The sequence below is a fragment of the Heptranchias perlo genome, chromosome 11 (assembly GCF_035084215.1).
Source record: "Heptranchias perlo isolate sHepPer1 chromosome 11, sHepPer1.hap1, whole genome shotgun sequence".
NCBI lineage: Eukaryota > Metazoa > Chordata > Chondrichthyes > Hexanchiformes > Hexanchidae > Heptranchias > Heptranchias perlo.
Window position 1 is genome coordinate 60,640,452 of NC_090335.1, and position 26,378 is coordinate 60,666,829.

A 26,378-nucleotide genomic window follows, 5' to 3' on the forward strand; every position below is an offset into this window, starting at 1 on the left:
AAGGAAGGCTTGTGTTTACAGAGAAGAGAGTTTCAGTATCAAAATATTTGGTCAGGAGTGAAAAAGTCATGAATCATATCAGCAGAGGCCTTACAAATTAGGAACTTTGCAAGCAATACTGATGAGCTATTCACATTTTTATTGCAATCCCTGTAAGGAGTTCGGTGACCATTGAAGGCCGACTCTGCATGGATTTGCTCAGCTGGCAAGGTAGGTGCTGGAATTCAGTTCAAGGTATTCTTCTTCTTCAGAGAACAGAAAAAGGAATAAAAAACATGCAAAAGTTCCAAAGTCTAAGCTTTGCTAATGATACTCTCTCGCTCACTCACTGGGGTAGATCTTGGCGGGTGATAGCGAGTCAACAGCCCATTTTACATCTCTGCCGATCTTTGCTTCCATTGACTTCAAGGGAGAGATGTAGAACGGGCGGTCGACTCGCTATCACCCGTTTTACACTAGCGCACAGAGTCAAGACCTACCCCAATCTCTTTACAGCAGAGCTTGCAACCAATGATTGCTGCTGCCTGGTATAAACTGCCTATTTTGTTTGAAAAGTAGAATGGCATTGGGGTCCCCAATGTCACAGAACAAACAACCAAATTCTACCAAGTGCCTCCCAACAGGAGCACCACTGGTTTCTGCAAGCTGGGGCTGGGGTGCATTAGAAAAAGCAAGTCTTGGCTGATTCAGATTAGAGAATCCCCCACCCCCACCTCAATTAAATTTTGTAGCTGGAGACTCTTGTTAATGTAACCCTTAGACCAGTAAATAGACTGGCTCCTCACTGAAATACTACTGATAAACAATGTGTATCTGCCAGGCTGTATGTAGACAGTTGATGACGGTATTATGTCATGCATTGTGTACAATATGAGAGAACCTTTGATTTAAAAAAACAAATGCTGGAAATTTGAACTAAAAACAATTCATTCTGGAAGCATGCAGCAGATCCATCAGCACCCAAAAGGAGAACAACAGGTTAAAGTTGTGGGCTTAGATCCTTCGTCAGAACCCAAAAGCGAACGTTGGATCTGGCCCCTGACTTTCGATGGGTTCTTTTGATCTCCTGCAGTAACTTCGGTGGAAGATGGGCAGAAACTCAGAGAAACAGTATAAGCAGCTATTTTTAGTACTGTGTACAGTTTTGGGCCCCAAACTATAGGAATAATATTGAGACAATGGAAAAGGTACAGCATAGATTCACTAGGATGTTGCCAAGTATGAGGAAATACAAATACAAAGAAAGACTTGAAAAATTGGAGCTGTTTTCATTAAATTGGAGCTATTTTCATTAGATTGCAGAAGATTATGGGGTGATTTGATAAAGATGTTTAAAATTTTGACAGAGTAGGACAAGGTAGATAGAAATAGATTGTTTCCAATAGTTGAGGAGTCTAGAACAAAAGAATTATAGACATAAGGTTAAAAAGATTTAGGACAGAGCAGAAGAATTTTATTTTACACAGAGGGTTGTGAGGCAGTGGAATGCACTACTGGAGTTAATGATTGAAACAAGAGACCATAGCCAATTTTAACTCGGGGATTCAGGCGGGTGGAGGCCAAGGCAGGCGGCAAACTGCCATAACCTTGACAGCGTGAGGTCCAGGAAGCGGCAGCTGGCTGGCGGGCAGGAGCGCAATGTCAAGCGGCAGGAGGCTGTTGCCGGGGACCAAAGGAACTGTCCCTGGCACTCAGTTAAGTCACAGGGAGGGGTTTTGTGAGGGCCTAGCGATGGGCGGGAGAGTAGCCCGAGTCAAGGGAGGTCTAAACTTTCATTGTGGGGCCCTCCTGCTCTTCCTGCCCTAAAAGGAAAAGGCCTCTTCTGCCCCTGACTTCTCCGCCCACTAGGTTGGCCTGGCGGGAAAGCTTAGACCCATGGTTAAAATAGCAGTCAGGCCCTGATGATGTCATCGGAGGCCAATCTGCATATTTAAATATGGGTCGAACAGTTGGTTTCTTGCAGGTGTCCTTCTCGCCAGCTCAGAAGAGCCTGTTAAAATCGTAGCCTGCGGGATCGGTGCGGGACATTGGCTGGTGAGTTCCACAGGCAATTTTAACTTCGCGCTTGCCCAGTTTCTGCCAGCCAGGCAGTGTTAAAATTGCTTCTCAGGTCAACATATAACAGTAGGATAGATAGGTGGTAAAGTGGGGATATAGGAACAGGACAGGCACAGGACTACTGTTCATGTGGAGGATAAACACCAACATGGACTGGTTGGGTCGAACAGCATGTTTCCACGTAATTTCTATGAATATCTCACACGACTTGGACTTGGCACTGGGTGGAGTATAACTCCAATTCAGGATGAAGTTTGGTTCAAATAGTGTTCACAGAATCTATTGGACACTATTGGAAAAAAGTACTGAATACAAAATCTGTTTAAGTCAAGCATACTGTTTTACATTAAAAAAATTTGTAAACAATGTGTTAACGTTAAACGGTATATACCAGTTTCTCAGAGTGTTTGACCAGGGTTTCATAATCTCTCAGGTTTTTTTGTTAAATCTCTCACCTTCTGACTAAAGAGACACTAAAATACACAATTGCTTGAGAAGAATGCAGACAATTTGGCATCAGTAAGAGAATACCTCATATATGAGTAAAGCATTAAATACGCAACAGAACTGCTTTTCAGGTGCAATATAACCTTCTGCCCTTTGATGAATGGCTGTGAACTATGTAAAATACTTCAGCATGAATTAAAAAGTTCACAATCCTCGAATGAAAATGGTACAACAAACAAAGTTCCTTCAGTGACAGTTTCTCTGCTCTTTTAATGTTTGACTGGGCAAGGTTATTGTACACAGAATGGTTCAACTTTGTGTTACTTCAAATTACACTGACACATGACCAAATACTTGGCCTTGTGACATAAAGATCCAAATTAGCTTAACATCCTAAAATTAGGTTAAATGTTTTCTACACTTAGTTCCTGAGAGACTTTATGAAAAAATATCATTGAAAAAAATATATATAGTGTATTGAATGAGTAATTTCACAAGCTTGGTGTGTGTCCTCAGAGAGCTATATCACATCTAACCCTAGTTGGTTTTATATTGTGAAATCAGCACTGGTGTTGCAGACTGCCAGCAGTACACAGCATCTTCTGTACAATATTTGATTTGGGTATCTCAGGGCCACCTACTTCTATGGGCCTGTCTGGTCTTAATTGTAATGTTTGATTCCGTTTTCTTAACATCTGTCCAATGCCCATCATCGGGAACTTCCCCCTGCTTTTAACTAGATAAGGATTGCCCAGTTCATTGGATCTCGTATTATTAGAGAAAGACGGAATATGGGATACCATCTGGGGTCTTATAAGGTCTTTCTTTTCTTCATACATCGGAACAGTTTGAGTGGGATAACTCAGAAGTTTGACGGGTCTTATGCATTCGTGCTGCTGAACTGAAGCTGCAGTCTGTTCAGTGGATGCATAAGAGGAGATCCCTGCAGGTCCCATGCATCTATGCTGAGGAACTAGTTCTATTCGAGCTTCCCCCATACAAGGAGGATGCCCATGGCTCACAATGGAATATATATCTTTTGTTCCTCTTTTTGAGCTCACAATGTCCAGTGGCTGCGAGTCATGCTGTCTGATAGGCATAGGGGTCCTGGGGAGAGGATGTTGCATTTCCAAGTACTCCAAGGAATGTGAATTGACACATCCATTCTTGCTGGCTGTAGCTCCACCAGCTGAGATAGATACAATGGGAAGACAAGGTTCCAGCATCAACCCTGTAGACAGAGGTTAAAACAGAGTTTGAGATTTCAGATTTCCTGACAACAGCACACTTTTAAATGACATTTCTTTCAGTAATTTTGCAACCACCATATAACATACAGTACAAAAACTTTTAGATATTCTGCAATGGTCCCATATTTCAGAAATATATATAAAATATTTTATTATATGACTGCTTAGTACCTTTGTATTATATTCATCTGTCCATTGTTTTAATTGAGACATAAATCTGTTTATATTAAATGGCTAAAGCCTTCATTAAAATAACAGACAAAAAGAATTTGATATGAACACATTTTATGATAATTGCACAATGTAATTTCCAGGTTATATTTGATAGATAGTAATTGCAAGTAGTTTGCTTAATTATTTTTAAAGGATTTTAAAGCCAACTCTCCACCTTGTGAAATAGAACAGTGACTAAAAATATAAACTGAATCCAGAGTTTGATATAATTCATAAGATGTGGAATATCTAAGATATACAGGACTCAAGTATAAAGTGATTGCATGAAACTGAGCAGGGTGAATACACCTTCTAGATAGGGGAAGGTCAACAACAACAACTTGCATTTATATAGCGCCTTTAATGTAGTAAAATATCCCAAGACGCTTCACAGAAGCGTTATCAAACAAAATTTGACAATGAGCCACATAAAGGGATATTAGGACAGGTGACCAAGAGGTAGGTTTTATGGAGCGACTTAAAAGGGGAAAGAGAGATATAGAGAGGCAGAGAAGTTTAGGGAGGGAATTCCAGAGCTTAGGGCCCAGGCAACTGAAGGCACAGCCGCCAATGGTGGAGTGAAGGAAATTAGGGATGCGCAAGAAGCCAGAATTGGAGGAGCACAGGGATCTTGGAGGTTTGTAGGGCTAGAGGAGGTTACAGAGATAGGGAAGGGATGAGGCTATGGAGGGATTTGAGCACAAGGATGAGAATTTTAAAATCGAGGCGTTGCCGGACCGAGAGCCAATGTAAGTCAGCAAGCACAGAGGTGATGGGTGAGCAGGACTTGGTGTGAGTTAGGATACGGGCAGCAGAGTTTTAGATAAGCTCAAGTTTATGGAAGGAAGGAGGCTGGCCAGGGGAGCACTCGAATAGTCGAGTCTGGAGGTAACAAAGGCATGGATGAGGGTGTCAGCAGCAGGTGGGCTGAGGCAGAGGCAGAGATGGGCGATGTTACGGAGGTTGAAGTGGGCTTCAATTCACCACTGTAATTATCCAGCAAACGATTAGGGAAAAAAGTTTGTCTGCCTAGCTTAGAACAAACACTCAACAAAAAGTACAAAATGAACGAAAAAAAGATCTGTAAATGTTGGAAATCTGAAATAATCAGAAAACGCTGGAACTACCCAGTAAGTTTTTACTCAGCGAGTTGCTATGATCTGGAATGCACTGCCTGAAAGGGTAGTGGAAGTAGATTCAATAGTAACTTTCAAAAGGGAGTTGGATATATACTTGAAAAGGAAACATTTGCAGGGCTATGGGGAAAGAGCAGGGGAGTGGGACTTATTGGTAACTCTTTCAGAGAGCCAGCACAGGCACGATGGGCCAAATGGCCTCCTTCTGTGCTGTATGATTCTATGATTCAAGGTCTGTTGGCATCTGTAAAGGCAGGTTACTGTTTTGGAAATAAAGCCTTCATCAGTTCTGCTGAAGAATCTACACCAGAAACATTAACCTGCCTTTTCTCTTTACAGATGCTGATGGACTTGCTGTGTATTTCCAGCATTGTTTGTGTGTTTGCTCAACAAAGATGCCTTAACAATGCAAGAAAGCGTTTAAAGAATGTTTGAACATTGAGTGGTAGCCAAAGTTTTAAAATGATTCAACACTGATACCTCTGTATTAGTCTTACCTCTCTCTGCCTTGAGAACCTTTCTCTCCTTCAGCGCAACTTTACTGGGGTTTACAGCAGCTACAAAACATGGCGACTGTTTAGAAACAACAAAACTTTTCTCTGGTTTTCTCATGCAAGGTTTCTGGATAAGTTCCTCCCTTTTCTCTGGATCCTTGGCCTTCTTTTCCTATGGAGTTGAAAGTTATAAAATGTATACTTAAAATGAAAAGGGATTTTCCAAAGAAATTATATATTTTATGCTACATTTTATTCCTCACCTCCCAAAGAAGATTTTTTAACTTTTCAATTGCTCAGAATAGAGCAACTACCATTAGTTTCTGAAGATCACAACAGATTTTGCTTTGTCCAGGACTCAACAGCGGCAGATTAGTGGCTGATGGTAACAGGGTAACATAACACTAGGATATGACAGCACTGTAGCAGTGTTTGTACTTGACTGGCATTGCTCCTTTCTCTAGAGTTATTCCAGATCTTTTTCAGGTTAAAAACTAGACGCAAGCAAGGAATTCTCAAGATTGCCCAGTTCCCCGTGAGAGCCAAGCTAGATCATGATGGACATTTTGTTAGTGTGCACATGCTGCTTATCTTGAACTCTAAACACTGGGGAATTAAATCAGAAAAGCAAAGAAGGGAAGGGGAATGAAACAGGGAAGAACTTCAAAACATAAGAAAATATAGAGTGAGAAAAGGCCATTTGGTTCATTATGCCGATCCATTCCAACAAAGTTCAATTTACTCTATTGGCTGTATACAACTTAACAACAGCCACAACTTGTATTTATATAGCGCCTTTAACTTGGTAAAGTGTCCCAAAGGGCTTCATAGGAGCGTTATTAGACAAAAATTGATACCGAGTCAAAGAAGGAGATATTAGGACAGGTGACCAAAAAGCTCGGTCAAAGAAGTAGGTTTTAAGGAATGTCTTAAAGGAGGAGTGTGATGGAGAGGTTTAGGGAGGGAATTCCAGAGCTTAGAGCCTAGATGGCCAAAGGCACAGCCACCAATGGTGGGCCAAAGGAAGCGGGAGATGCACAAGAGGCTAGAGTTGAAGGAACGCAGAGTTCTCGGAGGGTTGTAGGGCTGGAGGAAGTTAAAGAGATTGGGAAGGGCAAGTCCATGGAGGGAGCTGAATAGAAAGATGAGAATTTTATAATCGAGGCATTGTTGGACAGGGAGCCAATAGCATTATTTAATGTCCCGAGAGATGTTAAAACAACAGGTAAAATTTCCTAGAAGATAATGCTGTATGAAAATTGTCCATTCACCCCCATTATTCAACTCTAATCTGTTGCATTCCACAGCCTTAGTGGAATGACCATGTTCCAGAGTATTTGATTATATCTGTACTTACCCTTTATTCAAATTGCCCCACCTCCCCATCTAATTTCCTTACTCTCCCTCTCCTTAGGGCAGTGATTCATGCAGGATACAGTTCTACAGGTATAGGCAACCCTCTGCCAAGCAGCCATTCCTCGTAAATCTAGACAACAGGACCTTGACAATCCAAAGCTGTTTGAGCGTATACTTGCCATATATGACTATTATAGTATAACATTAGATTTTTTAAATTTATGAATACAAGTGAAATTACATATAGTATGGAAATAGTCTTTTTTTCCTCTTAATTTTCTTAGTATTTGATAATTGTGCATTTGTATACCGCGAAATGTACAGAAAAATGAAAACACAAGAAAAACAATGTAGTGTACAGGAACTGTCTGATAATAATACATGGATGGTGGAGTGGAGGCATACAGCCTGTGCCACGTGCAGCATCAGAGGGGGAGCACTGCAGGGAAAGCGATGGGCAAGGGTAAAAAGTCCAGATATTTGGCAGCTCCCCTGAGATAACAGTAGGGCGGAGGAGATAAATGCAGGAGCCTCCCACACAGGACAGGACTGATGGTTTGATGACAGTCCTGTTCCCAAGGGCACTGCATGTACTTGTCAAAAATATAACCTTAGGTACCTTTTCTTAATCATTTGAGCACTTTCATAAAGCCTTTGATCAATTACTAAAAGGGCTGAATCACCTTGCGACACAAATCAAATGAGGAAAGAAAAAGCCCAATTAGTGTAAGTAGGTACACATGGCGGCATTACTGTTCAATTATGTTATCACATAATTTATAGGTAAATCGGGAGAAATATTTACAAAATAGGTTAGGGAGAACCGACTTTGGGAAAAAGTCTGAAATGTAAGAGCTGTGCAGACTGTTTCCATAATGAACTGTTTTGGGTATGAGTTATTCCTGACTACTGCTGGTTGTTCCAAGCATTCCGCACACTGCAATGACAGACTGAAGAAACAAACTGATTTAGAAGATTTGGCGGAGATCAGTAACTTTACAATTCACTTGCATTTTTAACCACTGAAACAATCAGGGCATGAAGTACTCACATGAAACAGGTGACAGCATGATTGTAATGTTAAAATTAGGATGATGTAATTTCATCCTGCATTCACAGAATCATAGAATGATACAACACAGAAAGAGACCATTCAGCCCATCATGCCTGTGCCGGCTCTTTGAAAGAGCTATCCAATAAGTCCCATTTCCCCGCCCTTTCCCCAAAGCCCTGCAAATTTTTCCCCTTCAAATATTTATCCAATTCCCTTTTGAAAGTTATTATTGAATCTGCTTCCACCAACCTTTCAGGCAGTGCATTCCAGATCATAACAACTCACTGTGTAAAAAAAAATTCTCTTCATCTCACCTCTAGTTCTTTTGCCAATTACCTTAATTCATGCTCTTTATGGCCACATAAACAGGACGTGTAGGGTTGCCATGCACTGAGCTGTATACTGAAGTAATTTTAAAGAGCTCAATAAAAAGATTCAGTAAGCAGCGTTCGGCTGATTTTAATTATTTTTTCTGCTGACACTTTGCTCTGATGCCCTACAGCCCCATTACTGCCACATTGGGGTTCCTAATAGGAATCCCTCTATATCTGAAGTCTTTGGAGAAAGAAGAGGAGGACCAATAAAGGAATGTCACACAGCTCAGGCTGCATCAGAGGTGCTCTGTGCCCCCCCACTGGTACCAACATCTATGGACAGAGGTGCACATATTTTGTTTTTGTCAGAAAAAGTGCACAGGCTCCAATTCCCAGGGGAGGTTGTGACAGCAGAGCCAATGGCTTTATTATGATATATGAAGGCCTGATTAAACTTAATATGGGATGGGTCTTCAAAAGTACTCCAATCGCAGTATTTCATGCTTTAATTGGTACTGCATTAAAGAAGGCATTCTATGGCAATCAACAGCCAATGTAGCCTGATTGACCACATCTGCTGAGATGCCACCAACTATATCTGCAGGTCCACTCATACCTACCAGACAACAATCGTAAATTGTCTTCACGAACCTTGGATCAGCAGAGAGTCTGAATCAGAGCTGTGCCATCTGCTGCAGGGACCCCTACAGCTAACATGCAGCATAAGGCTGTCACTACCAGTGACATCAACGGTCATCTGCAGTCCGGAGCCTGCCTCCCACCAGGCATGCTGCAATGCTGAATTGTGGGGATAATGCCCCGGAGTGGTAAAAAGGGCCACCCTTCTCAGTTAAGTCTGAAGGGGGTGGGGGGATAAGGAGAGGCCAGCATGAACTGGTGGGGAGTAATACCAGCATAAACTGAGCTGGGTTGGAGGGGAGAGGAGAAGTAGTGTGTTAAATTGATGGGGGAAGAGAAAGAAGGCGGCCGTTATAAACTGGGAGGGCTAGAGAAGGAGAAAGGGTTTAGGAAAGGGTAGGGAGTTGGATGGGATATAATGGTGTAAATTTTAACCCCCAAGAACGGGCGGGTGTGGAGTAAAAATACTCGGTTTTCAAAGCGGGATAGCATCACAACTGCTTCTGGGTTTAACCCAGGCAGGTTTGTCTGCGTGTGGAGAGCAGACACCAGGAAATCCCACCCCCACTTAAATCCAGTGGGCTGACATTTAAAAGGGCAATGCACCTCATTGAGATACTGAGGTACTTAATATTTTGTGTACTGGAATAATAAAATGAATTTAACCTAACCTGTTCGGGTTTTCCATCACTTCCCATTCACATCAGGTGAAAGCAGGCGGGAAGGGCTGGATCCATGAGGAGAGTGCCTTTATTGCACTGCTTGTGGGCCCGGAGGAGCAGGAGTGCTTCATCCAGGCCCGACAAGCTCACCTGACCAACAGGACCCACGCGATCGGCTGACCTTCCCATCCCCCCCCCCCACCCCAACCAATGCTGGACATCCCCCCCTCCAATGCTGAACCCAGCCCCCTCCATGGTGGACCCCAACTACCCAACTACCTCCAACACTTCACCCTACCTCCAGCGACTTCTGATCTCTTCCTCAGCACCCCCCCCCCCCGATCTCTTCCTCAGCCCCCTCCCAACCTTCTCCCTGGCCTATGATCCATCCCTCCCTCTGATCCCCGGCTGCTGCCTGCCACAGCAAGCCTTCCTGGCCGACAACCTGTCAATCAGGCTAGCTGCCAGGTGTGAAACCCGGAAATGAAATTGATGGGCCTCATTAAGGTCGTGAACACCCACTTACCTTCCAGGTTTTGCACCTGGAAATCTCCCCCCGCCTCCCGGCTCTCAGTTAAAATTTACCCCAATGTCTCTGTAAACTGGGGCCAGAGGGATAGAGTGCCTCTTTGAACTGGGGTTAATGTGTTAAATTTTGGAGAAATGTTGGTTTGGCAATCTATTGAAAATCCAAATATAATTTTGTTATTCCTTTTTTTAAAGATTAAAAATCTATCAATTGTAAAGTATAAAATTAACTAGAACGCATCATTTTTAATGAAAAATTCAAAGTTTTCCACAGAAGCATATCCCTGGACCCTCTTCAACATTTGTAGATCCCCCTTCAGGATTTAATTTACTTATGTTTTTTTTCTTCTCCTGTACAAGTAATGGAATGGTGGACACACCCACAGCTTAAGTTACAAACCCGTGTAACTACTTGTTTTGAAATGTCATAGGCTTGTAATCAGGGCCATTCTTGAATTGTCAGCTTTTTGGGGCCTATGTCAGCTTTTTTCTTTAAAGCTGTTGGTCAGCTTGTACTAGTTATCTAGATTGGCACGTGTGTTAGCAATTATATCAGTCTCAGCACACACCCAGTTGTGCCTGATCGTACTATGGATTTAGCTATCAGGAAAAGCCTGGGTTGCTTTGAGAGGCTCCAGACAATCCAGCTGATGAGATGAAACAGTTCCTTCATCAAAAAGTTTGTCTCAAGGAATTGAACATGAAACTTAAAGCACAGGAACATGAAACTAATGCACAGGAACATGAAACTTAAAGCACAGCTGCTCTTTATAGGAACCCCATAAATGCTGAGATGACTTTGAGCAAAAAGAAACAATTGACTCTAAAGGCCAACTCCTTAAAAACAGAAATTATCAGGGCTAAAGAGTACTTGGCAGCTGCAAACATTTGTCAAATTGCTTCAGGCAAACTTGATGGTGACTGGACAAAGGGGGTTAGTCTATTCAGCGAAGCAAGTAAAAGACAGCTTTCTGTCAGCGCCCAGAACTGATAAGCTGATAGTAGACACCGTTAACATTGCAACAGATATAGCAATCTGTACTGAAAATACTGAAAAACAATAAGGGTCGAATTGTTTCCAAAAATACTTAATAAACATTAATTATGTGATGTGCGAGAGTATTTTTCAAAAAGCATATTATAAAGTAGTCAGCCCTGATTTTCACTCCCTCCTTCTAACAGGCTTGGAGCAACTGTGCCCTAAAAATTGCAGCTATATGCTTACCGTCCCGTTCCTGTCCGCTGCAATTTACAGAATGCAAATACCAGTACAAATAAACACCAACAGAGGATATAATCAGATAAAACTGTAGACACTGTACCTCCTGTATTTCCTTGAGTCTGTACTTATCAAACTGATGCAGTAGATTCTTATAGCAAATACCATCTGCAAAGTCTGATTTCTACAAAAGAGATGAAACAGAGTTAATATGAGAACATTGGGGGAAGGTTTCCTCTGTGGTATAGTAAAACGGTAAACACATTTAGAAAGAACGCAATACAGTTTTGCTAACACACAGAGGAAATCTTCCTCCACTATCTGTTTACTTGAAAATTCACATTACAGAGGTGATCTTCCTGGGTCTGTGCCCAGATGCACTGAATTGCTTGGGCACAGAGCCAGGAAAATCTCCCTTTCCATTCTTACAAAGGGTTGTGAATTATTTTTGTATTAAGTTAATATTGTTTTCAAAGGGGTTTTTGTTTTAAAATGTTCCATGTTTAAGATCAACAAAGTAATCGGGTGCTATTAAATAGTGAACGACACTCTCAGTATCCTGTTTTGAAAAGTTGCAAAGAACTTTGAATAATTTCAACGGTTTCCTTTGTTCTGTCTTTCTGTTGACTTTTGGTTTAAACAGTGACTGATGACAGTAGAGGAACTGGATTGAAGGAGTCACTGAAGTCAGTGGTGTGAGTAGAGTTGCAGTTATTAACACAGAGTACCTCAGCAATTTTAAGAACTTCAACAGTGTGAATGTTAATTCAACATTTGTACCATCAGGCTTAGTGTGTCAGTAATTCCTTCCAGCCTGTTCCCTCAAAGGCGTGGTCAGCATTTGCTGTTTGAAAAAGGTTTTATAATTGAACTTTTATCACTGACTCATGGTCACTAACATCACTTTACCTTATCTAAAGGTTCACTAAAAATAACATCAAAGTACAGTGTACTGCAAAACTCTGTTCCGAGGAACAATTCGGAGGGGAAGGAAACAAAAAATCACATGGTGAGTGGTAGGTGTGTAACATTTGCAGTGTTGACCCCCAGAGTTTCCTTCTCCATTAAGTGAACTTAATGAATAATAAAATGGAAATATCACATACTAGAATGATTATACGAGTAAATACAAAGTATAGGATTCGCTGACCGAGAGCCAGTGGACTGAATATCTATCCAGCAGAAATGGACTTTACATTCAGAATAACGAACTTGCAAATCATCTACAAAACACATCTGCTCTTCATTTGTGTTTTTTGTTTCCTTCTATTTTCTCTCTGCCTTCTTTTTCTACCGATTTTCATCCCCCCTGTTCTACCACAGGCACTCAGCATCTTTCAGCACCTCACACTAGTGGTCATTAATCCTACTCCAGATACTTGAGCACAAAATCTAGGCTGACATTCCCAGTGCTGTACTGTTGGAGGAGCTGTCTTTTGAATGAGACGTTAAACCGAGGCCCCATCTGCCCTCTTAGGTGGACATAAAAGATCCCATGGCACTATTTCGAAGAAGAGCAGGGGACATTACCTCGGTGTCCTGGCCAATATTTATCTCTTAACCAACATCTCTTTAACAGATTATCTGGTCATTATGACATTGCAGATTGTGGGACCTTGCTGTGCCAAATTTGGCTTCAAAAAGAACTTCGCTGGCTGTGAGGCGCTTTGGGATATCCTGAGGTCATGAGAGGCACTCTATAAATGCAAGTCTCTTTCTTTCGATAGTTCACATGAGCTTAGACAACAAATATTGCTGGGGTATCGTAGTCCAAACTTGTCTAACCAGCATTTGACCACTTGTACTTCCAACAGGGGTCACTGGATAACGACCAAGAGCAGGAACCCTGGCTGATTTTCCCTTCATCAACTCTGAAAAGCTGAGGCTAACTGTGATGCCCCATCGGAGATCAGCTGACTCAGCACAGACTGGGGATCAAAAATGGGAGCTTTGTGGTCTCTATGATTCAGCTACTTATTGCCTTAACTAGCTGAGTTCTGAGGAGCCTTCTCTCCTTCTTACAATACAATAATTGTGAGATACTTCTCACCAGTTTACATTTCTTACCTCAAACATTCTTTCTAAAAACATTGCTGCTCAGACCATTACTTACCGCAATGCTTTTAAAATAGTGATCCAATTTCCTGTTTAGCAGAAAGTAGATGGAAAGAGTGTGGGAGGCTCGGTTTGACAGCACCGTGTTTACCACCTCAGTATGTTTATATCCCAGCTTCTCAGTCATGTGAAGCAGCACACTCCGATTCAAGTCCTCTGGATGAAGCCTAGATAAGTAGAAACCATCAGGTGTTTACCAACTATCTTTGCAACATATCAGAAGGGGAGAGTAAACATATTTTAGAACTAATTTTTGAATGCTTTTGACTAACAATGTATGATTTACAACAATGGTAAACAATGCCATTAATGGTCAACATTTCAGACATCTATAGCTAAGAATTAATCATTACCACAACATATCATTCCTACAGGGTAACGTAAGCAGCAGGCTGTGCCAACAATGTGTTCATACGTTATATAATTGTCATGTAATTGAATGGTCTACTCATTGCAGTAGGATCGAGAAGATCAGAATCTAATCTTTAGATTTTGATTTCTAACTCAATATTTTTGGCACTCTCAATCCAATTTCATATTTAAATTATTTTACTTTTCGATTTGAACCATTTCAACTTTTTTAAGATTGACTAACGGATCTCCCATGACTTTACTCACAGGCCACAAGTCTGAACCACGGTTGTGATATATACCTGCTCACCTGGCCTGTTTCTTTAAGGACACTGCTCTAAATAGGCGAATCCAGGAATTGTAGCTACTTATAAACTGCTGAGGTCAGAGGGCAGTTGTAACTCTAGATATCAAGCTCCATTCTAAAACTGATGTTGCTTCTTTGTTTAAAGATTGTTTTGCATCTGTAACAAAATGCAATGGACATATGGCTAAACAGAAGACTAAATGAGGGGAATTTTACAAGCCAGCATTCATAGCAGAGGGTTTTGCTTGATAGAAGGACAGATCAACCAGTTGGGCACAAAATATTATAACAGCAGCAAATTGAGCATGCTGACCTCCTTACTTGATTGTCCAATCTGCCCTCCCACAAACAAGGCTCTACATCAGGAATGCTAACTTGTAAATATACACACGTATTAGTTGATCTCCAATGGCATTGCACACAGGAAGTCAAGACCCAGTGTGGTCTTCAGATGAACGCGGTTTCAGGCTAGAGGATAACTGGACCATGGAGTGCACGTGTCATTCAGTCCCTATTTTAGCATCATACATTCTGTCCTTACTTTTATATAATGCTTTGATTTAACTTGATTATGTAGAGTTAAATAACAAAACTTAGTGCAATTTGGAAAGTAGAGCAGTGGGTTAGAGAGTAGGAGTTTCTCGGCAGTACAGGTGAGCAGCTGGAAGATTCAAAACTGAAGCACTACATCGCCACCATTGCTGAGAGGGGTAATTGTAGGAAACAGTGACATTCTTTATATTAACTTTAGCTTTTAAGTGAGTTTCTGTTAGAAGGCTGCAAATATCAGTTTCATTTCCAGGGATATGTTCAGTGGAAAGTAAAATTTACCAAAGACTTTAGCTGATAAGCATTCAGCTACAAGCTTCCTTTGTCCCAACCTTATAAATATCTCAGCTACCTTCCTGGGGATTAACTCCTCCAAGGACATAAGAGTGTGGGGAATGATTTCTGTTAAAACTGACATGATGGCAGCTAATTGGATGAGGTAATATTTTGAAACATGCGGATTCTCACGTAGCCAGAATAAAAGAAAGATATAAAAAGAGGGGTGTTAGAATAGATACTTCAGAATTCGCAAAGGCTTGGCCAGCCGATCCCCTCAAACGCGAAACCTGTGACACGTAGAAATTTCAGTAGAAACCTAAAACTGACTGTAAACAATGACGAGTATGGAAACTTGCACCTCACAATTGCACAACACAAGTGGATTAGGACATCAAAGTACCGAACCACCAGACTGTCAGTGAGTGAATCAATTATTGGGATTGTTGACAGACATTGCTCAATACTAAAGCATTTGATGTGGTGCAGTGTGACATCCCACGAACAAGTCCAGTGAATTAAACCGTGTGTAACACAGTTTGCTGCCTGGGTACTACAACTTTGCTTCAAAAATCCCAGAGGCAGCAAAGATTCTGACCAGATCTGAGCCATAGCAAATTACTTGTCAGAAGAAACCTCTTGTCCTGCTCATTAGTAACAAACTGGATATTAAAGTAAAAAAATATCTGTAATGGGTGGGATTTTGATTATAACTCATGTACGTCAATGTTTCATCAGCTCAGAATTCATTGTTGCCTCTTTGTTGTTGTATCACATTGTAACAGAAGCATTAATCCAGTTGTTTTAAGTTAGTTAATATCTCTGATAGACAACGTCAGATGAACACATTAAACATTCATCCACTATCATTGCCAACAGCAATTTATAACATTTGATCTTTGACTAGTGTAGACTATGTTGTTATACATCATTGTATGGGTATGAAATAATAAAACTGTCTGATTTTTGAAAGTGCTGGCAGGAGCTGGTATTACCAGCTTTCTATGGCATAATCGTTTTTTGTTTGATAAATAATCCTATAAAATTGTACCATGTGAAGCATCTTTAAATGTGGCAAATGCATTTTACCACGGTCTACTTTTATGAGTAGAAAATAATCCAGCTCTGTCCCTAACTATACTAAGCAATTTGCACAAGGTTGTTGTTAGATTTCAGTGGTTCCTTTCACTACATTGACTGAGGTTTTAATCTTTTCATTGCTGATGGCAGTCTGATGTCACTGTCTGTCATAATCATAATCATAAGCTCTTGTTACATAACGTGTAAATTTAGATTGGTTCTAAAAAGCTGAAAATTGTCTATATAGTTTTTCCAGTTTTTCGGTATTTTTATTCTCCCCTTCCCCCCGCCCCCTCCCTAGGACTTTTTTGCACCATGCAATATTCCCTAACTGAGAGGACAATGAGATAACAGGGACTTGCTCCCAGACCTCTGCCAAAATTGAGTCAATCATCAGGACATGTGCAAGTGCGGCTTGGAATCCAATTTTCCCTGGGGGGGTCTGTATCCTGCCACAGTATATTGGATGTCTAATACATTGTTCCATCATGCAGTCTGCTGTTAATCCTCTCTGATCTTAATTTAAAGTGAATACACCCACCTCCAGAGTGACTTGATTTGAATTCTCTGATCAAACTCCCACACACCTTCTGTGCAGTAATACTTATGAGCACCCGGGTTGGGCTTGTAATTCAATTACATATAGGTGTCCGTCGTGAATTCTTCTATTTGTTTTTAATTAAAATATGTTAAGAACAAACAGATGCTCCATTTAGATTACAGCCTGTGACAGCAGCGCTGCCATATAAATGAGACAAGACCAGTGCCTCCAGCTGCTCCAGATGTTCTGGTGGATGTATTATCGTTGGCTTTACAGATCTTCTACTGACAACGGGGAAAGTCCATGGGCAGCAAATTATGGATGAGTACCTGACTTAGAAACAATTGAATAGTGTGTTACCATCTGTCCTCTCAAATGGGCGTCAGCCTTGGCTTAGTGGTAGAACTCTCGCCTCCGAGTTAGAAGGTTGTGGGTTCAAGCTCCATTCCAGAGACTTGAGCACAAAATATAGGCTGACACTCCAGTGCAGTACTGAGGGAGTGCTGCATTGTCGGAGATGCTGTCCTTCAGATGAGACATTAAACCAAGGCCTAGTCTGCTGTCTCAGGTGGACGTAAAAGATTCCATGGTACTATTTCAAAGAAGAGCGGGGGAGTTCTCCCGGACAATATTTATTCCCCGACAAACATCATTAAAACAGATTATCTGGTCATTATCAAATTGCTGTTTGTGGGATCTTGCTGTGTGCAAAATGGCTGCCCTGTTTCCTACATTACAAGTACTTCATTGTTTGTAAAGCGCTTTGGGACATCATGAGGTCGTGAAAGGCACTGTACCAATGCAAGTCTTTTTCCTTTTTTTTTTTAAAGAGGGCAAATTCGGAACACTAGCAGGCTCAATGCATTGCAGAATCACTTCCAGTGGAAGGAGTTCTATATCATAATCACACTATGTGGTACCAACACATGACTGCCTGTGTACAGTCAGTAATGTGAAATCGTAGTTTTCCATAACTGCTCATATTAAAATCTTACAGCAGACCATTCAGCAGTTTAATAAAGCTGCCTCTGATGACCATGCTCCCCCACTACAGCCCACAGATGTCAAGGAAGACTTACTTTATTTTACTACATACTTTTAAAAATCAATTTTTTCTTTTAAAGATATAATTTAATGTCAGTAACGAACTTGCACTCATGTAGAACGTTATAAAACTGCTATGGCTGAGAGGCTGAATCTGAAGTCTCGTCCTTTAATGTAAAAACAACTCAACCCCCTTGTTCAACTCAATAAACACACATGCTGGTTAAATACACAGGTATAAATAGTATGAGTATGAAAACTCACCACTGCAGTACCTTTAGCCCACCTACTATGCAATTACCTGCCTTGGGAGAGTGGCACAACACCAACTTTCTGGGAAATCTGGTACATTAAAGTATCACAACTAAGAACCCCTCATTAAGCTATGTGGCTCCGTTGAAGTACACTTCATAACAACAACAATCCAGTTTACTGCCAGTTATAACCAGATGCACGCTCGAGTGGGTATCACGTCATACTAATGAAATGAAACATATAAATATTGAGACCCTTGGTTCAGTGGCTTCATGCTGCACTTATATCACAGCACTGGCACTAGAGGCAGTCCCAGTTCTGCAGCAGTGCTGTGATACAACTATGGCAGCACTCCTGCAGCATGGGGACCTCACCTCAGGCAAAGTACTGCCACCAGCAAACATACTGAGAACCACTGCAGGCCGCTATTTTTTCTGACTATGAGGTGCTGGGCATTTCTACTTATAAGATTTTCTGTTCGTGCAACATAAATGTATCAGTAGATACAATGAAGGACACCACTCTGTATCCGCACCAACCTTTTGATGCAGTGATTGCTATAAACCAAACCAACTCAATTCTCTGAAATGCTACACCAGCGACAGATACTGATCCAGTGAAAAACCATTATAACTGTGAATAAATAGCTGAAAGTCCTGCCTCTGATTTCATGTTATGGCGTGGACCTCTCTATTTATGCACCATGCTTTACTAAATAATAAAAAGCCCCATGAAAATGCTGCCATTCGAGACACACAGAGCCTCCCAGCAGCGGCTCATTACACCGTACCGGTTAGGGAAAACACTGCTGCACGTAGGTGTCCCCAGGTGGTTGTCGTTCAGCCAGAGATTGGCCAGTACCTGCTGGATGTTGGGCCGTTTGGTAGGGTCAGGTTCAAGTAAGGACTGCAGAAAGTTAACAGCAGCTGGAAAAATAATGAAAATTAAAGTATAGCAATTATTTGTCTCAGTGAAATATAAATACATATCGCTCTATGCAGATAAAAAATGCTGAAGTATTAGATATTGTATGTTTACACACACAAAAAAAAACATCAAAGCATATATTTGACATCTTTAAATTGTTGCTCTCAATCTGTGACAGAGCTTCATTCCAAACTGATGTCTCATTTGTTTTCAGTGGCTTTTTAATGCAGCCACCTGGTTCACATTAATTTAATGTTAACAGAAGCTTGTTCCAAATCCAATCTATGATTAAACATAGTTGCAGCCTAAAGCATACAAATTAAGCTTCAGTTAAGATTATAAAAATAAATCAGTTGGTTATGCTTCTATTTCTGCAATGTATTAAATATGTACGGTTAGCAATTTTCAACAGAAGATACACATAAGAAGCAAAGGGTAATAATTAATATTAGCAGTATAAAGTATACAAAGGAAACATCCAGCAGCTCATTTGTCAGATTTGAACTTTATTAACCTTGAGTTTAAAATATTTTCATCTTTTCCAGCTTAAAACACTGTCGAAAATTGTTTTCTGCAAATTTTGAAAGCTGTGGGGTTATGTTTTTATTTGAAAGTAAAATTCCCTCTTTTTCTCCCATTTTTTTCTCTCCTACCCTCCCCTTCCATTCACTAAATGCTGCTTCGAGGTAAGACAGGCGAATTCTATTCCCAAGCCTCCATCAATGCTGTCCTAAGCCGGTTATTGGGAAGTGTGTGCCTGTGGATGGCTCTTCCTTCCCTGTGAGAAAGCGCCTGGCCTCTTCATGTAGGTTCCCCACAGCACTGCTGCTTAGGTCAGAGGGTCAAACCTACATTATATAACTTGTGGTGTTGTGTTTTCAAGTGTTAATACACCATGCCACCGTCCCATCCTTATTATAGTAAAAACTTAAGGAAATATGGAACTGAAGCATATTCCTTATTTTAATGAAAAGGCATTAAAGTGATTCCCAATTCAACAGGAAATAAAGGGATTTGGCCTTCGTACAGGAAGGGAATTAAAACTGTATCAGTAAGAGTACTAAAAGACCCCTAAATGGTAGAATGAGCAAATGGGCTTCAATGACCCTGTCCTGATTCTACATTCTTGTGTTGTAACTATAACTTGATTTTTAGCATGTTAGTGCTGGTGTAGACATGTCTGTCACATAAAACACTGGTGCTATTTTAGCCTTTCCATGCTATTTTAAAATGCATGGCTCATTTTAACTGTTTTAATTTTTTTTTGCATAACTAAAAGTGAGGGATTTGTCTTCCCATGCAAACCAACTTACACATTAATTTTTTAAAAACCTCGTTCCAGAGCACAGTTTTAAGGTTTTCTTAATGTCACACGAGAGTACACACAGACCAGAAGCACAAATAAATTAAAAAATTAAAAAGTGAAGTCAAAATCCTAAATTAAGTTGGAGTCTATATATTAAGGATGGCATATCTAAGCTTGATCATCCTGTGAAACAGCCTTATATCCTGACAATTGTTCCTGATCTCACAAGCTATTTTCTAACATTATTGCCAGATTTCCTGTGTGCTAGCTCTATTGAAACTGCAAATGCATTCTTTATAAATGTATTTGCAATTTTGCTATATATAGTGCACAGGAAAATTCTTCCCAATCATTTATAAATATTGAAAAATGCTCTTCATTGGAGTTCCACCATATAGCAAAGACATTGCTGAAAGATCTTTTACTCTTGTATTTTTTAAGTTTATCTTTTCAACCAAAGTTCCCAATGAGCTCCCATGATGGTTCAGTGAGAAAACTCATTATCTGCTGTGATATTGACCGGTATAGACCAGAAGGGATCCTGATTCGATCTGGGATTCATACTGAGTCAACTGATTAGGGTTACAGTGGGAGTGTGACTATTGGCCATGGTGCCCTTTGCTAGAGAGGGGATAAAGTCCATCAGGGTTCTCACAACCTAGTCACTATCCAGTGACCCTTGTTGAAAAGTGCTTTTGTGGACATTGGATAAGGACAAGGTTGGACTTACCTGTGATGCTCTCCTCCACCACAAACCAACAACTCGTTGACACTGAATAGGATGGATAATGCGGTCCAGGCACTACGTGCACTTGTACCCAGTGAGCTCACCTCACCTGAAGTCAGTTCGATGGCACTCCCCTTAGGTGCCAGTCATGGCTCAGTATAGCGCTCTCGCCTCTATGTCAGAAGGTTGTGGGATCAAGCCCCACACCAGAGACTTGAGCAAAAAACTAGGCTGACACTCCAGTGCGGTACCGAGGGAGTGCTGCACTGTCGGAGGTGCTGTCTTTCCGATGAGATGTTAAACAGAGGCATTATCTACCATCTCAGGTGGACGTAAAAGATCCCATGAAACAAATTAACTGGTCATTATCACGTTTCTGCATTTGGGACCTTGCTGTGTGCAAAATTGGATACTGCATTTCCTACATCACAATAGTCATAGAGTCATAGAGTTATACAGCACGGATAGAGGCCCTTCGGCCCATCGTGTCCGCGCCGGCCATCAGCCCTGTCTACTCTAATCCCATATTCCAGCATTTGGTCCGTAGCCTTGTATGCTATGGCATTTCAAGTGCTCATCCAAATGCTTCTTGAATGTTGTGAGGGTTCCTGCCTCCACAACCCTTTCAGGCAGTGAGTTCCAGACTCCAACCACCCTCTGGGTGAAAAAGTTCTTTCTCAAATCCCCTCTAAACCTCCCGCCTTTTACCTTGAATCTATGTCCCCTTGTTATAGAACCCTCAACGAAGGGAAAAAGCTCCTTAGTATCCATCCTATCTGTGCCCCTCATAATTTTGTACACCTCAATCATGTCCCCCCTCAGCCTCCTCTGCGCCAAGGAAAACAAACCCAATCTTCCCAGTCTCTCTTCATAGCTGAAGCGCTCCAGCCCTGGTAACATCCTGGTGAATCTCCTCTGCACCCTCTCCAAAGCGATCACATCCTTCCTGTAGTGTGGCGACCAGAACTGCACACAGTACTCCAGCTGTGGCCTAACCAGTGTTTTATACAGCTCCATCATAACCTCCTTGCTCTTATATTCTATGCCTCGGCTAATAAAGGCAAGTATCCCATATGCCTTCTTTACCACCTTATCTACCTGTTCCGCCGCCTTCAGGGATCTGTGAACTTGCACACCAAGATCCCTCTGACCCTCTGTCTTGCCTAGGGTCCTCCCATTCATTGTGTATTCCCTTGCCTTGTTAGTCCCTCCAAAGTGCATCACCTCGCACTTTTCCGGGTTAAATTCCATTTGCCACTGTTGCGCCCATCTGACCAACCCATCTATATCGTCCTGCAGACTGAGGCTATCCTCCTCGCTATTTACCACCCTACCAATTTTTGTATCATCAGCGAACTTACTGATCATACCTTTTACATTCATATCCAAGTCATTAATGTAGACCACAAACAGCAAGGGACCCAGCACCGATCCCTGTGGTACCCCACTGGCCACAGGCTTCCAGTCACAAAAACAACCTTCGACCATCACCCTCTGCCTTCTGCCACTAAGCCAGTTTTGTATCCAAAGTGCCAAGGCACCCTGGATTCCATGGGCTCGTACCTTCTTGACCAGTCTCCTGTGGGGGACTTTATCGAAGGCCTTACTGAAATCCATGTATACCACATCCACTGCGTTACCCTCACTACACTATAAAAGTACTTAATCTGCTGTAAAGCGCTTTGAGAAGTTCTTTCTTTCTTTCATCATCCATGGTACAGGGGGCAGTAAGGAACCTGTTCCAAGCCACTGACAAAGCTATTTTGAGAAGGCAAAGGCCAGCACGGGATGTTCAGCAGCAGCCCAGAGACAACTCGCATTCTGAAATTTTCTCCCCTCTGACTTTAGTGAAATGTTTAACTTCTGCTCAGCAACAACCCCCCCCCCCACCAAAAGCAATTTTAAGGAACCTGATGTTGTGGGGACTGAATCTGCACCTCACCACTGCTCTGATGCCAAACACATGCTGCTGCTCAAATGTGCTGTGCCATCGCAATGCCACCAACCACAATTAAAATAGTAACATTGGCAGAGTTGCATTGGCAGAATGCCAGGACTGCTGCTCTGCTGCGGTTTCAATAATATATTTTTTAAAATTTTTTTTGGTATATTTTTATTTAGCAACATTAAAAATAGCACCAACACCACTTAATAGATCTATTTTGTTAAAGGGGAAGGTCATTGTACAGGGAAATGCTTTCAACATGGGGACTGTTCCTCTCTTTATAGTCCCATCTCTGTGGACTTCCTGCCACCACTCCATCCTCCTTTAACTTGTAGATTAGGGAAGGCAAAGAGCAATCTGGGCTATGAAAACAGGAAGTCATCTTGGAGGAAGATAGCTCTCTGCCAATGTTTCCTCCCCACTGAGATGACGAAGGGGAAGAGCTATACTAATGCAAAGCCCTGGATGTATCTGCCTGCTCAAGAACTTGTAAAATTCATTTACTAGTGATAGAGAATTCAGACACTGGAATTTCAATTGGGATATCATCATGGGAGTCTACTACTGCTGAGAACATAGGAACAGGAGTAGGCCATTTAGTCCCTCGAGCCTGTTCCGCCATTCAATGAAATCATGGCTGATCTGTGACCTAACTCCATATACCTGCCTTAGCCCCATATCCCTTAATACCTTTGGTTAACAAAAATCTATCAATCTCAGATTTAAAATTAACAATTGAGCTAGCATCAATTGCCGTTTGCGGAAGACAGTTCCAAACTTCTACCACCCTTATGTGTAGAAGTGTTTCCTAACTTCACTCCTGAAAGTCCTGCCTCTAATTTTTAAGGCTATGTCCCCAGTCCCAGACTCCCCATCTAGCAGAAATAGTTTCTATCTACCCTATCAGTTCCCCTTAATATTGTGAAAGATTGATCAAATCACTCCTTAATTGTCTAAATTCCAGGGAATACAATCCTAGTTTGTGTAATCTCTCCTCTTAATTTAACCCTTGGGAGCCCAGGTATCATTCTAGTAAATCTACACTGCACTCCCTCCAGGACCAATATATCCTTCCTAAGGTGCGGTGCCCAGAACTGAACACAGTACTCCAGGCGTGTCCATCCAGCTGTAGTATAACTTCTACCCCCTTGTATTCTAGTCCTTTGAATATAAAGGCCAGCAAACCAAGTTACTCTAAAGCAACTGCCATCTTAGTAAAACCACAGCTTAAATAAAACATTAAAACTATAGGCTTTGAAAATTTGATATGACGACCTGTACTTCATTCCTCTTTCACAATTACATTTCTAAATCATAAAGTTCCTAAAAAAACAATAAAAAACCATAGCATATGTCATATATTATGCCCTTTTTTAATAATAGTGGTTTGACAAGAATTATTATTCCACGTCTGGATCCTCTTTGCTTTGTTTAACACAATGAGAAACTAAAGTGACATAAATTCAAAACAGACTCCAGATACAGTGGGATCATGTTATTTGTAGTCAGACTTGACATGACTCATCATGACAGTGCTCCAGTCTTTATATATTCTCCATTGTATCAGTTGTTGAGACTGATAACAGTTGACATATCTCGCCTACTGTAAAATAAGGCCTATTAGTTGCAATGAATTTCATAGCATTGGATGAAATTTTGATGTGCTATTTCAACATTAAATTTGGAGTTGGTCTGGCAATGTTATGGTATGGGGTGTTGGGGTAGAACCCTGGTTGGGATACAAGGTTTCCCACATTGGGGAGGTCTCTCCTCTGGTCGGTGTGTGTTAGTGACATTGTAAACACAGAAAAAGATGTCCTACGTTCACCATTACTAGAAAAATTGTTAAAAAAAACATATTTACAATTTTTGGTAGAAATAAAAAATATAAGAAATCTTCGCGACAAGGGGACATCTTCCCTCATGGTGACCTCACAATTTCAGTCAGACCATCTGAAAGAGCTGGAGGCAATTCTGTACAAAAATGATCTCCTTCTGAGCTGTAATTTCCATGATTCAATGTTAAGATAAGGAAAAACTCTTCTGGCAGCCAATTCAACAGCAGCATTGGCTTATATTGAGCAGCACAACCCCAAGGGAGAAAGAGTGTTTTGAAATGGATATTAAAAAGGGGAAATACTAAATCAGAATTGATATTTTTTTAATGTCAAAAATAGTTTAGAAAAAAAATAGATTACATTGAAAAATATTACTTCCCATTACTATGGTAGGAATTGAAGCAGTGGATTGGCAGCGGATCTCCTCTTCACCTGTGGCCCTCAGCAGGCCTGCTGCTTCATGTGTTAGTAGGCTGACCTTACATCCATGCCACTGCAAAATTACAGGAAGGGGCAGGAGAAGAAAAAGTGTGTACAAAAAAAAATAAAGTAAAATAGGTATATAGAGTTGGTTTATGGTACGTCTGTAAAAGTGGTTCTCAAGCAAGTTACCGCTCAGATTGTGGACCTCATTAAAAGGTTAGAGACTACCCTTGATTAAAGCATGCACAAAGTAGAAATGAGCAGTGATAGAGAATGAGATCCCCTGCAACATGCAAAAACCACAGTGGCCCTGGTATTTGTCCGGGTTGTGTTTCTGTTCTGTGTTTACTTGTGTCTGGATTTAATCCATCTTGGAAACGATGTTCTTACGTTGCTCCAAGATGTGATTAAATTATTCCGAATTGTTAGGTGCTTGATATGGGAGTTCTGTGTGCTGAGAATCACTGAATTAATGGAAATGAGTTTCAACTTTTGACCCATTACATTTACCTTCCTCAGAAAATATGTTCCAAGCAGGCAACAAAGAGGGGCAGCTTACCTGTGCTTCATTGATCATTCTATTGATTCACATCAGCCTGCTGCATAATTGCCACAGTAATTGCTACTATGATTAGCTCCTGATTAATCTCAAATGCGGTTCCATTGAACATGCACAATATAATCATGATTCAATAAGTGAGTTAGGCCATTTCCTATTAAAAATACCACGTACCACGTTAGCTCCCCTAATGCTTCAACAAGTATAGTGAGTAGCTGAGCCACTCTGACCAGAAAGGTCCCAAGTTCATCCCCAGTCTATGCTTCGTTACCTGACCTTATGCCAAGCAATAGTTGGCGTGCTACAATTGGCCTCAGCCCCCCTGCATTAGGGAGAAGAAAATCATCCAGGGTACCTGCTCATGGTTACTATCCAGTGACCCCTTCTGAAAGTAGGTGTGTGTGGACACTGGTGAGGACAGGATTGAGCTGGGTTGCAAGCGCCCCCCACCTCCCATGGTTAAATAGCCCGTCAACACTCACATTCAAGGCTTAACGCATGACTAATGGCCACTCAAGCAGATACCAGTGCTTGCAAAATCATATTCCAGCAAGGAATCAATGCTTTTGAGAGAGGAGGGAAGAGGACAGGAGAAAATTGTTGCAAAAAAAAATGTTAAGTACATTTTTTCCATGTCATTTTTAAATGAAGATATTCTGTATCGTCATTACTTTTATTTTTGTTAAATTTGCTACTAGCGTCTCTATCCCAGCTTGGTCTCTTCTCCCCACATCAGTTAAGGAGCACCATTGACAGAGGCCTGGC

At 41.3% G+C, this 26,378-nt stretch overlaps 1 protein-coding gene across 1 annotated transcript in view; it reads right to left on the bottom strand.

Moving 5' to 3' along the window:
• Window positions 1-2,746: 2,746 nt before the first annotated feature.
• Window positions 2,747-26,378, bottom strand: part of hunk (hormonally up-regulated Neu-associated kinase) — a 40,947-nt gene continuing 17,315 nt past the window's right edge. Inside the window, exons 6-10 of the mRNA XM_067993174.1 lie at window positions 18,679-18,814; window positions 13,484-13,652; window positions 11,474-11,554; window positions 5,602-5,770; window positions 2,747-3,736 (exon numbers count right to left, since the gene is read on the bottom strand). Coding sequence (XP_067849275.1) covers window positions 3,066-3,736; window positions 5,602-5,770; window positions 11,474-11,554; window positions 13,484-13,652; window positions 18,679-18,814 — 1,226 coding nt within the window. The 3' untranslated portion in view covers window positions 2,747-3,065. The remainder of the gene's footprint in view (window positions 3,737-5,601; window positions 5,771-11,473; window positions 11,555-13,483; window positions 13,653-18,678; window positions 18,815-26,378) is intronic.